Here is a 15,478-nt window from a genome sequence, read left to right on the forward strand (position 1 = left end):
ACAGAACCACATCATCCGCAAAAATCAGAGATGAGATTCTGAGGCCACCAAAGCGAAAGCCCTCCGCCACTTGGCTGCGCCTAGAAATCCTGTCCATAAAAATTATGAACAGAACCGGAGACAAAGGGCAGCCCTGGCGGAGCCCATCACCCACCGGGAACGAGTCCGACTTATTGCCGGCAATGCGAACCAAGCTCTTGCAACGGTTGTATAGGGATTGAATGGCCCGTAGCAATGGGCCAGACACCCCATACTCCCGCAACACCTCCCACAGGACACCCCGAGGGACACGGTCGAATGCCTTCTCCAGGTCCACAAAACACATGTAGACTGGTTGGGCAAACTCCCATGCACCCTCAAGTATCCTCGAGAGGATAAAGAGCTGGTCCAGTGTTCCGCGACCAGGACGAAAACCGCATTGTTCCTCCTGTATCCGAGGTTCGACTAGCGGACGAACTCTCCTCTCCAGCACCCTGGCATAGACTTTCCCAGGGAGGCTGAGGAGTGTGATCCCCCTGTAGTTGGAACACACCCTCCGGTCCCCCTTCTTAAAGATGGGGACCACCACCCCGGTCTGCCAGTCCACAGGTACTGCCCCTGATCTCCACGCAACATTGCAGAGGCGTGTCAACCAGGACAGCCCTACAACGTCCAGAGCCTTCAGGAACTCGGGGCGGACCTCATCAACACCAGGGGCTCTGCCACCAAGGAGTTGTTTAACTGCCTCAGTGACCTCGCCCCCGGAAATTGGCGGGTCATACCCCTCATCCCCAGACTCTGCTTCCTCCTCGGAAGACGTGTCAGTGGGATTAAGGAGGTCCTCGAAGTATTCCTTCCACCGCCCGACAATTTTCTCAGTCGACGTCAACAGCGCTCCGCCAGCACTATACACAGCGCAGGTAGAGCACCGCTTTCCCCTCCTGAGACGCCTGACGGTTTGCCAGAATCTCTTCGAGGCAGTCCGAAAGTCTTTTTCCATGGCCTCTCCGAACTCCTCCCACACCCGAGTTTTTGCTTCAGCCACTGCCCGAGCCGCATTCCGCTTGGCCTGTCGATACCTGTCGGCTGCCTCCGGAGTCCCACAGGCTAACCAAGCCCGATAGGCCTCCTTCTTCAGCCTGGTGGCTCCCTTCACCTCTGGTGTCCACCATTTGGTTCGGGGATTACCACCACGGCAGGCACCAACCACCTTGCGGCCGCAGCTCAATGCAGCAGCTTCGGCAATGGAGACGCTGAACATGGTCCATTCGGACTCAATGTCCCCAGTCTCCCTCGGAATGCTGTTGAAGCTCTGCCGGAGGTGTGCGTTGAAGATCTCGCGGACTGGGGCCTCTGCTAGACGTTCCCAGCACACCCTCACTACGCGTTTAGGTGCACCAGGTCTGTCCAGCGTCCTCCCCCGCCACCTGATCCAACTCACCACCAGGTGGTGATCAGTTGACAGCTCAGCCCCTCTCTTTACCCGAGTGTCCAGAACATATGGTCGCAGGTCTGGTGATACGATTACAAAATCGATCATCGACCTACGGCCTAGAGCATCCTGGTGCTGAAAGGTCTATCGCTTTATTACCTATTCAGGTTGTGTATCATGTTTTTTAAAAGTACTTTTGACAATAAGCAGTAAAGTAACAGGATTACTTTCTTGGAGAAGTAATCAGTAATTAATAAGTACTTACTATATTCAAGTAACTTCACCAACACAGCAACTACTTAAACTACATGAGTGTCCTGAAGACATAAAGACCTGGATGATCTCTAATTTCCACCTAAATTCAGATAAAACTGAACCCCTAAAATCTTAGAAATGTGCTGTCTAAGCAGATACTTGGTCTGGATGACCTGCAGTAACACTGTGAGGAACCTTGGAGATGTCCTTCAATGTGCATATTAAGCATATATGTAGGACTGCTTCTCGAAGTTGTACATTATCTCTGAAATTAGAAACATCCTGATTCAGGGTGATGCTGGACAACTAGTTTATGCATTTATTGCTTCCAGGCTGGAATATTATTATTCAGTGTTATTAGATTCTCTTACAAACTCTTTGAAAAGCCTTCAGTTGATCCAAAATGCTGCAGCGAGAGTCCTGACAGAGACTGGAAAGACGAAGCATATTGACTTCTATTCATTGGCTCCTTTTTAAATCCATATCAAATTTAATATCCTTCTCACATAGAAGATCTTGAATAATCAGGTCCCATCTTATCTTAAAGCCCTCATACTACCATATCACCCCAACAGAGCACTTTTCTCTCATACTGCTGGCTTGTCTGTGGTTTCTAAGGTAGTTGAAAGTAGAAATGGGAGGCTTCCAGGCCCCTCTTCTGTGGAACCAGCTCCCAGTTTGGATTCAGGAGACACGCAGCCTCTCTACTTTTAAGATTAGGCTTAAGATTAGGCTTTGTCAATAAAACTAATAATTAGGGCTGGATCAGGTGACCATGAATCCTCCTTTAATTTTGTTGCAATAGACCTGGGCTGCTGAGGGTTTCCCATTACACGCTGACCGTCCTGTCTCGCTCCCTTCACCCTAAAAAGGATTGTTGCGGATGCTGCCTCTCCCTGAGCCTGGTCCTGTAGGAGGTTTCTTCCCACTGCCACCAAGTGCATGCTCATTGTTGTGGTTTTTCTTTACCTTCTCCTTGATGGGACTGTTATTGTGATTTAGGGCCAATAAAAAAACTGAAATAAAGCTGAGCTGAACTTAGAAAAGTTTAAATACTGGAGGCATCATAGCACAGTCAACCAAAATGATCAATTTGTTGTATACTGCACTAAATGTGTCTCTCACTGAACATCTTTATATGTGTTATGTACATGTTTCTGTCAGTGAGCAAGACTATGCAGAAGAATATCATCAAACAGTGCTATGTTAATTCAAGCCAATTTACAAGTCAAATCCAGGCATTTGTTTGAATCTATTTTCATACAAATTAGGTCAAATTGTATAAACAATCTGATCACTGATACAAAAATAAATCTCACATAATACAACACTGGAAAAAAAAACTTGTATTCACATTATAAAATAAACTAAAACCTTCCCTCTGAGATTTCAGGCCACACTGACTTGACAGCCTCACACAGTTCATGCAGATTTGTCAGTCGTACATCCGTGATCTCCTGTTGCACCACATCCCAGACGCACTCTGATTGTGGAGCTCATTATCATGTTGTCATGATCATCTCAAACTGGTAAAGAAATCTGTTTTTTAGATGGTTTATTCAGCTGAAAGTAGCCATTAGCAGATGGGTGCACTGTGGTCATATAAGAGAGGTCACGGTCAGCGACAGTACTGAGGTAGGCTGCGGCATTTAAACGATGACAAACGTCGCCTAATATCGGAGAGCCCATGGAAGTCGAGGCGTGCCACGTCGTGTGGTCTCCTTCAAGTTTTGACATGTTGTGTGTTCAGGAATGCGCTTGTGCATTTCTTGGTTGTAGTAATTCATTATCTGAGATACCGCTGCCCTCCTATCAGCTAAAACAGCCATTCAACTCTGAGCTCTGAGATCAAACAAGGTATTTCAATCCTCACTGTATATTTTTACTTTTAGAGAACTCTCTAGAAGCCCTCGAGATTGTTATGTGGGAAAATCCCAGTAGATCAGCAGTTTCTACAATACTCAGACCCACCTGGCACCAACAACTATGTCATGTTCAAAGTTACTTAAATAACTTTTTCCTCATTGTGAAGCTCTTGAACCGCAGGTCATCTTAACCACGTCTACATGCCCAAATGATGCCGCGTTATTGGCTGACTACACGTATGTGTTAATGAACAGACCAGCAGGTGTATGTGAAAACGGGAATCTAAACTGAGATAAATCATGATCTCTGTCCAAAACTATAAACAATACAATATAGACAAACTTGCATGTGTATACTGAGAATTCAGATTTTTGAGTTAAAACTTTAAACTTTGAAATCTTTCTCTGAAATTGTGCTGAATGATTCCTCTTTAACTCCACCGAAAATGTTGAGATCGTTTTTCAGAGAAGACTTCAGTTATTGCTGTAAGCACTCGGAGTAGGTTACTTTGAAATACTGCTCTGGAATTACATATAATGGTTACATTGTTGCCATTTTCAGAGGCACAGAATTCATTGATAAACTGTTTAATGGTCAGGTGCAGTCTGTTCTCTGTCTCACCATCTAAATCGAGATGTTTGCACTGTAATTTTAGTAACTTTTGATTCTCTTTAGGAATATGAGGCTAACGGCTTCACAGGGCTGAAAAATAAATAAATGAATCAATTTGAGAAATCAGAAAAACTTTAGGTGTGGCCAAATTTGCAATGCTATGTTGGGGTTCAAGTATAGAGCTGAACCATTGTGCCATCTTCCTAAATTCTGCTACATAATTATAATAGGTTTGGATTTTAATGCATAATATTATTATTTTATTTAAACAAATGTGCATCTGTCATTTCTTGTTTTTAGGATTTCGACGTTACTTTAAAATGTGATGTTTCCTACAGTATCAGATAGAACAGCGAGTTTTAACAACAGCCATGTTTCTTATCTCTCAAAAACACAAATAAAAAAAATACTCCAGTTGCCATGTGTGGACACATTCTAGCTTCGCTAAAAAGGACACTCTCCTCCCTACTGTGGCTCCATTAGAAATAATTATCCCCAATCGATCTGCCAGTCCCTCTGTGGAGCAGGAACATGAGCTTGTCTCAGCTTTAACAGCCTTCAAATGTCTGTCAACTGTGTGCGTGTGCATTAGTATATGCTCGCCCAATCCTGCTCTATGCAGAGCTTTGTTTGACTTGTGACAGCTTCCTCCAGGTTCTCTAATTCTGCAGGTAGCTTGTCCCAGTGCTGCAGCAGAGCATGTCTCCTAGTGGGAGTCTAGGAAAGGTAGAAAAGCCCTTTCTGAGCAGGTCAACCACAGGGGGGACTGTAATAGTAAATGCGCTGATAACCGACCACCTGGTGTGACTCTACTGCGGCGTGAAAAACCAAGCCGTCACTACGAGGGCCACCGCAGCGGAAAATTGTGTCCAGTAAAGCGTACGAGGTGGGGAGAGGATGTGACAGTGAAGACATGCAATCCTAATGAAAATCAAATCCAGTCAGCTCGCTCGTGGCAGAAAGCCTATAGCACACACTGCATCTCCCCTATAGTTGATAAGAGGGGTGAAGCTGAGATAATGAAAGGGGCGGCAGCCAACCCCGCGTCATATCACTGTTGTCAGGTGAAAACTTTGGATCTCAAGACTGTAATCCTTCCCTGTGGTGAAAAACAATCAGCTTTAATGACAAGCGTGCAGTTTGCAGTTGTTTGAATTAGTTACAGCGTGAGTGTGAAGAGGTGGAAACGGTATCTGGATGGAAATCTCTGCACTCGCCTCGCCAGACCGCAGCCAAAGCCACAGTTTCATCTTTACCTTCATTACTGCTGCCTCAGCCATCCCATGAGGATCACAGCACAGCCGACAACACCAAAAGCCCTTAAGTGTACTTGCGAATAGCTATCTATGCACTTATGCAGATGGATCGCTCCGTGCCCTAAACTCTATGTTTTAATTACTTTGGGTCTGGAAGACAAACTCCTGCATGGATCTCCCCAAACAAGAACTGGCTGAGGCGGTCTGAGATCACCTTGAAAGAGTCTCTTTAGATCATAAAACATGGGCGATAAGTATCACTAAAGCAAATAATCGCTTCAAAATTAGGGTGATAGGTCAGGAAGTCGTGGGAACACTGATTCTAGCATCAGTACAAGGAAAGAAGGTTCACGCTAGAGTAAAGTTTTAGGTTTCTGATTGCTACGGCATCGTGTTAAAAAGGACCTTATGAACTGAGAATCCTTTGAGATGAAGAAAGCTTTGTGAAGATGTAAATCTGCAGTGCACTGAAAGTGTCACATAGAGAAGCTTGCAGCGTTTCCTGGCCTACATATTGTGCAAACTTTGAATTTTGATAGATCACAAGGACAAACCTTAAAGAGAGATCACATATCTTCAAAATATAATAAAACCAGAACCTAATGTTGTGACGAACAGGGTTGTTACCAGTCCACTGGCACTCCTCTTTCCTTTTCTTTCCACTCGATTCTTTTTGCCCCATCATTTAATTCATTTGTAAGCTCAAAGCCTTGGACCTGCCTGCATTAATATGAGATAAACCTGTGAATAGAGCGCGACATTAATTGTGTCTAAAGGAATTCAACTGAGGTGGCAGCCCCCTCTGTCAGTGGCAGGCAAAACTTGGCTCTCTCTCGTTCCCCCACATGCTGACATCAAAAGCAATAAGTGGGAAGAGCTATTCTAATTGCCTTGAAGCGACCTGCCTGCGTAGGCACCAATATAGTGCTTTGTGTGCTCACTTCAAATGAGTCCTCGAATCCCTGTCTTTTTCTTGACAGGCAAGTTCAGGGGTTTAAACGGCCTCTCTACCTTTGCAAAAAGCACTCTTACCATACCAGCATCCATCTATAGGAAAACATCTCACAAAAACAAATGTACACACCTACACAGTCACACCTGCAGTTTAAACACTAAGTGGATCTAAGTGGCAATTACCCCTGACGTTTGTTCGAAGGATATCTGGCATTTTGTTGCCATCTAGGCAGCAGGGGTGGTACTGCATGCGTCAGACCCACCTGATGCCTCCTGAATCACTGAGTTAGGGATAAAACAGCGTGAGGGCCAACAGACGATGCAAAAACCATCCTGGTGTCTACCTACCAAGTGAAAAGGAGACTAGAGATATTTCCAGAACAGAAAAACGGGGAGCAGCATAGGTGCAAGTGGGATGATGAACAAAAAAAATCTACCTACTTTTGTTCGCAGCAAAGCCAAAAAAAGGATAAAGTGAATAAGCTGCAGTGATTTCTCGTAAAAGTCAAGAAAACCTTCTTAGCTATCATTTCCGTTTAACAGCAGAGAGGGATTTGATTACTTCAAAGACCTTTGCTGAACACAGAACGAAGTGAAAACCCAGAGTCGTGTTGGGAGAGAATGAAAAAGTAGGGCTGATGCCTTCAAACAATCTCATCGTGCTCCAAGTGGAGCATTAGAGAGTCAGTCTCCACTGCTGCTTTAAGAACAATGTTAAAGTCAAGGTGATAATACATCCTGTACTATTATCCAGCTTTAACACCACGTACAGCCTTTTTGGCTGCTTTGATCAAATCAACACAAAAATTACTCTTTCAAAATGTGTCTGCAAAGAGTCGAATTATATTTGAGACAATCAGAGCAGATAAAACAGTAAAAAGTCAACGAGACCAAGCTCATCTCATTGCACTCTCAAGGTGATCTCTTTACGTGTGCACGGACACAGATATTTATTCACGTGTCTGTTTATTTACTTTTGCACAGACACTGTCCTCCTACTGGATTCATCATCCAGGCAACCAGGAGAAGTGTGACTGTACAGGACACAGCCAGGGAGAGCCTCACCGATGATAACGTCATGAACAATATTATAATGAATCAGGACCAACACAAATCAATCAGTTCTGTCTTATTACTGCATCACCAGACTGTGTTTAAATATAGTGTCAAAGCTGGGACCACTTCACTAACTCATCTCACATATATACACGTACAGGCACACTGCAATGCAAAGGTGATGAGCCAATCAACACCTCTTTATCCCTGTGAACTCTATACTGGTTCACATGAGAGTTCAGAGCTCTCCTTCTCTGCTATTGCACCATGTTGCTAATTCTGCTCTGCTGTAGTTGTCAGCAGTTGTCAGTTGTACAAATTATGAATGTTGCTTTAATATCTAAGCAGATATTAAAAGACATGTCAAAGTTTAAGTGAGCTTTTAAAAAAAAACCTGCTCATTATCAGCAAGGAAATAATCTGCATCATTTTTGCCAGCAGACGAATCCATAGGGGACAGTGCAAGGTAAGCATATGGTAGGCTGTGCATCGCATACTTATGAACGCCTGTTCATCTATTTTTAAAGACCTCCTTAAAATTTAGTTAAAAAAAATATCTATAAATCTTGCTAAAAGCAAGAACTGGTGCTCATCTCATTTCTGATCATTTCAACCAAATATGGGAGCGAGATAACTAAAATCTGCTTTTGTTTTGAAAATGCAAACAGGAACACCAAGAGTTGTGTGTCCTTCCTTCGTATCTACTACAGTGAACCATTTTAGCTAACTGGTGACTCGCGCCACACTGTTGTAGCTGGAAACTCCACCTACAGAAACATCAGCAGGGAGCAGCTCACCTAAAAGATCAAGTGCAGCTGGCAAACCTCAATCACCACTTTGACCCTGTGGCTGTGACTAACGACGCAGTCAGTGATGAAAAGCCAGCTTTTTAATGACCTGTGGCCTCGTGTTGCACATGACTCGTGAACGGTCTGCAACGCGTCTCTTAGTTGAACTAAATAAAAAGTGCATGGCAGCAGCAAAGGCTAATGCAACTCACTGTATCATCATCTGCTACTATTATCTGTAAAACTACTCTTGTGGAAGAAACAGGACCCTGCTGTACCAGCCTCTTACATGAATACACCCACTGTGCTGCTGGCAGCTTCACACACTTTGAGAGGAGTCATCGCAATCATGCTGAAAAAAGAAACTCGCTCTCCTTGCCAAACATAGACCCATGCTTGTGCTTTTGTGTGTGTGTGTGTGTGTGTGTGTGTGTGTGTGTGTGTGTGTGTTATTGTGTGTGTGTGTGTGTGTGTGTGTGTGTGTGTTGTGTGTGTGTGGGTGTGTGTGTGTGAGAGAGAGAGAGAGAAAGCAGAACGACATATCTGGATGTTTTGGAAAAGAGACAAACGGAGCGGGTGAATAGCTCCTGAATATCTGTAACGTGTTGCGCAGAGTTTGCTAAAGCGAGGGGGGCGTGGCATGACCATCTCACTTTCTCTGACACTTGAGATTTTGAATGTGGCGTCAGGGGCACGGCTGCTTTGCTCTCATCAGTTATCTGGACCTGGGTATCTGTATAGCTCTTTGTCTGTCAGCCACTTTATCTTTGTGCTTGTTCATCTGCTTGTCTGACAGGGGAGAACAAACTGTGATGGAAGCTTGATCAACTGGAGGGACGGCGTTAAACTGCACCGCTATGTCCTTCACACATGGTTACTGAGGCCTTTTGTGCATGTGTGTATGTTTGTGTTAGTCTTTTGCTTGACTCACAAACGCACCATTAATCCTCTGTCCTAGAACGCGACATTTTCCTTTTTTTCTCTCCCACTTGGCACATTTCGTGATTACACTACACAACGTCCATTGGCGTTTTGCATAATTAGGCCACTTATATCAAATGCAGGCAGATTCTAATGGAGCGCTAAGGGGACATATTTACTTTAATTACTACCCTCGCTATCTCTGCACTTCATCCTCCCTTGCTTCCACCTCCTCTAACCCACTCCCTTCCTCGGGCGAGTGCAGTGGCAACGTCGAGGGAAAGAAGATTGAAGAAGACTGTTTTTCCCTCAAAGGTCACACTCTCTCCTCATTGGAGTTAAGATAGCATTTGACCTTACAGCCCATTACAGAGCATGTTGCTCGACCACAGTCTCAAGGGAACAAACGGAATAAACGGATAAATAAAAACCTGGAGTCTCCCATTACAAGGAAAGAGTGTGAACAGGTGTGTGTTTGGAGTTGTGCGATTGTGGGTCAGGTGTACGGGCACATGTGAGTGTTTTATTTACAGGAAGCTTTTAGAGTTTTCTGTCAATAACAGCAGAGTCTGAAAAAAATCTCCAAAGAGCACTCTAACACCACAGACCACGCTTGGCTGCGTGCTTCCACCCAGGAAAGAGCATAGATAAGTACAATGTGAAGGAGAATGAAACCTCAAAGCCCCACACTAGAAAGCCTATTTACCAGCTGATTGTTAGAACCACAGTAACACCAGGGTACATTTAGACAGCAGAGTCTAGATTGCTATTGGACTGCTTTCACTTGAACCATTTCATGCTCCTTTTATTCAGGCTGTTTGTCTGCCTCTGTAGGCTGCTAAGATTGCAAACTTCTCTGCAATTTTTCTTAACTCTAACCCTTTATTTTGGCAGCACGGCTGTGGGAGATGAAACCCGACGGCGCCGTGAGAAGAGATGAGGGAAGAATGAGAAGAGAGCAGGGAAGTGTGAGGAAGGGCGAAGACCACGAAATGAAAAGAAAGAAACCACCCTGCCTTAATGACTGGCATCATTAGACTTTGTGACTTGTCATCCTTCCGTTCTTTAACTAGACTCCATCATGAAAAGTCCATCACTGAAACAGCACTTAGTAGCAGAGGGGTGCCAGGTCTGAAAAGACACTCCACATAAGAAACCTTGAGTGAGGAAAGAGATCTTAGCTGGAGGTCTGCTTTTGAAAGGATAATTGATTGTAACCAGTGATGGACGTGACGGGCTCCATCGGTACACTAAAGTGCACAGGCGACACGTAGTGCAGGCTGAGCATCTTTCACTAGCCACTGCATATTTAATCCCTGGATAACTGAAAACTAACCCTGGTGGTGTATATGATTAAAAAGGACTCGAGCTAGAAACAGAAACATTCTAGAAATGAAAATACTGCGACGTGATGCACACCTGCTGCTGCGCTCCTGAATTATAAATCGCACCAGCATACCAGAAATGGCAGTGGCCTCTATTTTTGATCATGCTAGATCAATGACCCGCCTCCAGGACTGAGTGTCTGCGAGAGACGGAAGAGATAAAAGAATAAAATGCGAGCGTGTGTGTCAACTCTCCCAGTGTGTATGTGTGTGTTTGTATGTGTCACAGTGAAGGTCAGCCCCATCTATGAGTAACAGGAGACCGTGGCAAGCCGCTGCCTTCAGCTGCACACTTTAAACATTTTTACTGGGGACCGTGACCTCCCCCTTTCCTCTCCGTCTCTCTCGGTGCCGGCGGCAGCTTAAACAGGAACGTTAACAGTCCGTTGGTCACCGCAGCCGTAAACGTCCACGACAGCAAATCTTCGCGCAGACGTGCCCAGGTGCCAACCCAGGAATTTAAACTGTAGTAAAACCGTCTTCATCTACGGGTGAGAGGCGAGAAAACAGCACACGGCAGTTTGAGAAAATAAATGGTGGATAAAGTTTGGTTAATCAGCTAGTTTGATGGGGTGGGGAGGGCATTCGATGGAGGAAGACAAGGAGGAGAAATCAAAGTGGGAATGGGTGGGGGATCGTTGCACCTGCACCTCCCAGCTGTGCTGCGCCTATTCTGAATCACTGCTCCACCGGGAGAGACTGCTTAGCGGTCGATCTGGAAAACAGGGATTTATTACCAAAGAGGGGGCTACTAGTGCAACGTGTGCGTATATCTGCATATCTGCGTGAGGGGGTGGTGGGTGGGTGCAGCAGCTTACTGTGGAGATGAGTTTGGCTCCCACCTGTCTGACAATCTCTAAAAAAGAAAAGCTAGTTTGAGCCTACACGCTGCAGTATGTGTTGTTCTGCAAGACAGAAAGGGAAGTTTGTGAATATATATTTATTCATCTGGATGATGAGTCAAGTAGAACGACTGTGTAACTCACATTTTGCATAAAAAGCTGTTTGGTTTGTTTTTGGCCAGACTGGGAAGAAAATCGCTGGAGGCGACAGTACTGTCATATGTTTTTGTTTTCACTGGTTTGCATTAGTCAGTGTGGATTCACACCTTGAATGATTTATATTTTGGGAATTCCAAGACCTTAGCTGTCAGTGATGACAGGACAGCCACAGCACAAAGATTTAGATTTTAACATAAGTATTTGTCCATCAGCTGCAGAGGCTAAAGGAAAGCCCAAAGCACGTTTAAAGGTTTTTGGAATCACAAATTTTAAAAATTACTCAGTACTGAAGACATTTTATAAGACTCTCCATTATGTTTTCCAGGGCGAGTAAGTGAATCTACGCCTTCTCACAAAGATGAAAAACATATGCGTGTGAATAAGACGCAGCGCACACGTGCAAGAGAGGCCAGGTCCTAATCAATAAAACAGGGAGTTAAATAATTTCTCTGTCGACACTATTAACCTGAATCTCAGCAGATAAGCAAATTGAACTACAATGTAGAAATGGCTTATCCAATTAAAAGGGAATATAATGCACAGCAGGAAGTGTGCACTAAACCTGCACGGGTCAAACAAGAAATACCACAAGAGCTGTGCTGCCTCTCAATACTGAGATGAGGGCGAGCAAGAGACACACAGGATGAGAGGAGCGAGAGAAGCAGCACAGCACAGTTTCCCAAATGAGCTGTTTGCCTGGCACGCTTCGGGGCTCTCGCATTGTTGCTGTGTTTAGAAATAGTCTCAGCTAGGATGCTTTAAAAATTAGCTGCCGCTTAAACCTTTGCAGCATGCCACACGAATAGAGCCTGACATCACACAGTGACTATTTCAAAGGAAACTTGTTATGATCTTCAAGAGGGATGTATGAATATGCATCAGCAAGAGAAGGTCAGAGATCAAGGCTGGAAAGAGGCGTTTGTGCACCTGGATCCGTTCTTGCTCGAGATCACAAAGGTGGATGAAAATACGGCGAAAGTGACATAAAAGGAAGGTTCGGCATCCTTGGTGCTGAAATCCTGCTCTAAAGATTTGACTGGTATTAACAGCTGTTCCGAGTTACCGCTCCCTCTCTTCATATTAAAGTCAGATCAAACGGACGAGTGGCTCTATCACAGTGGGAATTAAGGCTTTATCAAATATCTCAAGGGAGCCCACGTCTGCAGAGACCAGTGGACTTGAGTAAAAATACCCAACACAGCAGAGCGGCCAAGTTAGTTCACTGCCCCTCTTTCTGTGTCTCTGACACCCCCCGCTGCCTTTCCCCCTTTCCCCTCCTCTCCTCTTCTCCATGCTCCTGTGTGTGCTCCTCGCTCACACACTCACACCCTCACAAGCCCAAAGAAACGCTCAAGTTGGTGGCTGAGCGGAATATAGATGCGACGGGAGACAAGAGCTGGTGCCGTGATTTGCACATAGACAGAGGATACACACCCTGCGCTCTGCTTCAGTCTTCTTCCATCTTCAGTTTCTCTCCTTCCCCTGTTTTCTCTTGCTCTGGACAAAATGTGAAAGGCATTGCTAAAGTGAACGAACCCCGCGCACACTGCCAGACCCTCGATATCCTCTGCCCCAAACTCGGAGCCCTAAATGACAGTCAGACGCGCGCAAGAAGGACTAAACGGGAATAAACTTGCACGGATGGACCTGGCTGTGCAGGTGATGTATCGTGTGCCATTTCCAGACCCGGGACAAACTTGACAACACATATGTTTGCGCCATTAACACACAAGGGTAGCCCGGGTGAGACCAGGCGGAAGACCAGAATAAAAAGAGCGTGGGATCGCTCCCAGTCTCAGCGAAATAGTCCCCAAATCCCTCACACACGCGCACACATCTCGTCTGTCTTACCTGGTGGAGGAGAAAAGCCAAGAGAACGCAGACTCCAATCTCCATGGTCGGCAAAATTTCTCTGGGTGCGAAACACAAACAGCTTCAAGACAGGGCGATAGAGACTCTGTGAGCTGTGTTCATAATTCCACTGTCCAACCGCCGGAGAGAGAGGAAAGCCTTTCGCCGTGAGCCGCCAGCTGCCAACTTCCTCCAAATATAACTGCAGTCTGATCAGCACAGTGCTGGGTAGTGAAGGCGAGACCACGACCAATAGATTTATGAGCAGGACAGAGACGGGGGGGGAGGCGGAGAGGGGAGTGGTGGGGGATGAGGCGGGGAGTTCGTCGCGATCCAAGCAGCGGGTCAGCGTCGACACCCGGTTCGTTTGTGGAGTTTTCGGCAGGTGCAGCCGCAGGTTTCGAGGATTCATCAACATGACGCGTATCGCGCCGTTTCAGTTTTCACGCGCGACAGGTTTATGGCCCCGATAGTGTCTGTAATTCACCCTCTTTTCAAGATTATTTACGGTGTCTGTCATCAGTGTCAGTGGCGCACGGGAAGCCTCTATTACCCACGAAGCCGCACCACTGCGATGATGCCTGAGAGAAAAACTTCAGTAATGAAACATTTTAAACCCAAACTAGAATCACGAGCCGCGACCAAAGAGGCTTAAACATGAATCATTCATTCGGCCTTTAATAGCTTACTTTGGAGCTGCATTCGTGTCAGCGTGTTTCCTTGCTTCTAGCTAAATGATCAATTGTTAATTTGTGCGGGGAATGAATTTTTGCAGTTCTCTTTTCAGCATGTGCACCGCAGCCAAGTTGAGCTCGAATTTTCTTTTACTGCATGTTTATTATAAATGTAAAAAACCGACCTTTGCATATGTGACGAATTTATTGTCACTGCTTTTTAAGTTACTTTCAGTGCAGCTTCTCCTTCTTCTTTTTTATCTCTATGTTCTAAACTAAAAACACTGAAAAGCGCATTTCTGTTCTATTCTTAAGCCAGGGTAACCCCTTTAGCCTTTCTCTGTGCTCTTGGAAGCATTCCTGTGAAAACGAAGCCCACACCTGATAAAAGTCTCCAACAACAACACCTCCTGTTGGAGAAGCATTCGTTTGAAAAACATGGTGCTTGAAATTGAAGAAGTCCTTGAAGTAAAAGAAAGAACGAAAGAAGCCCTACTTACATTTTCAGATAGAACAAGAAGGCTTGTAGCTGAGAGCCACAGAGAAGGGAGGCTTCACTCCATCTCCAGCCTTTTACTTTAAAACACAAGATCCTTGTCAGGTGTCCTTGAGGGGGGGAAAAAGCACTCAGTAGCTAAAATCATGCCGTTGTGTAACTGACTGTGACCTCTGAGTTTGCAGGTGGGAATAATCAATTAATTACTGCACAATTATTAAAGAGGAGGATGGCTCATTAGAATTCAACCCTGCTGCTGATTAGCCCTAATAACATAAAATATAGTGTAGGGAGATTGCCTTTGGTTCTGCAGGGATGATGTAGAACAAAGCATGTCGGGCACTAGCTTAAGCCTGCAGTTTCAGTATCCTGCCATTTAGTTGACTATCAGCAGAAAAAAAATCCTAATACGGAAAAAAAATGTTGTGAAAAATGTTCAGGATTCAGATATCTGCCAGTCTACCTCGTCACTGCTCGCCTCAGTGACGAGTTCCTCACTGAACCTTTTTTCATGGCCCAAAGGTCAGATGTCTGTAAACCAGCCCATCAGTCTTTCTTAAGGGGCAGAATTGTCACAAAGCACACTTAATCTTCATGCAAAGTACCCCTAACCTCCAACACAGAGATAAGTCGTAGAGGCTGAGACAGATGGATGGGTCTGCTGTTCAAAGCAACTGAACTCTGACATAATGGAAACATTTAGAGCTCTTTACTCTCCCTTTCTATTCTATCCATCTGTCCATTTCTTACACCTAAACAATCGTAACATGGGACACATTTCTGCATACAGCCATCATGATTTGAGAAAAGGAAAAGGTTAGCCCCACACAAAAGTCAGTTGTGGGTCATTGTGAGTGTCTCTCAGTGCAGCAGTCAAGTTCCTCCCTTCAGTTTCTCAATGGATGTGAAAAATGAGGGCAAGAATTGTTGTGACGCCTGAGGAATTGCTTTT

General features: G+C 45.0%; 1 protein-coding gene across 1 annotated transcript in view; it reads right to left on the minus strand.

Annotated features, from left to right (window-relative positions):
* LOC121815393 (cadherin-13-like) overlaps positions 1-13,897 on the minus strand; it is a gene marked incomplete in the record, with an annotated part of 129,938 nt that extends 116,041 nt beyond the window's left edge. The window contains 1 exon segment of the mRNA XM_042226222.1: positions 13,357-13,897. Within this exon segment, the coding sequence (XP_042082156.1) occupies positions 13,357-13,401 (45 nt within the window).
* Between the last annotated feature and the right edge of the window lie 1,581 nt (positions 13,898-15,478).

The sequence above is a fragment of the Haplochromis burtoni genome, unplaced genomic scaffold (genome assembly GCF_018398535.1).
Source record: "Haplochromis burtoni strain Fernald_Lab_line unplaced genomic scaffold, NCSU_Asbu1 Contig_201, whole genome shotgun sequence".
Taxonomy (NCBI): domain Eukaryota; kingdom Metazoa; phylum Chordata; class Actinopteri; order Cichliformes; family Cichlidae; genus Haplochromis; species Haplochromis burtoni.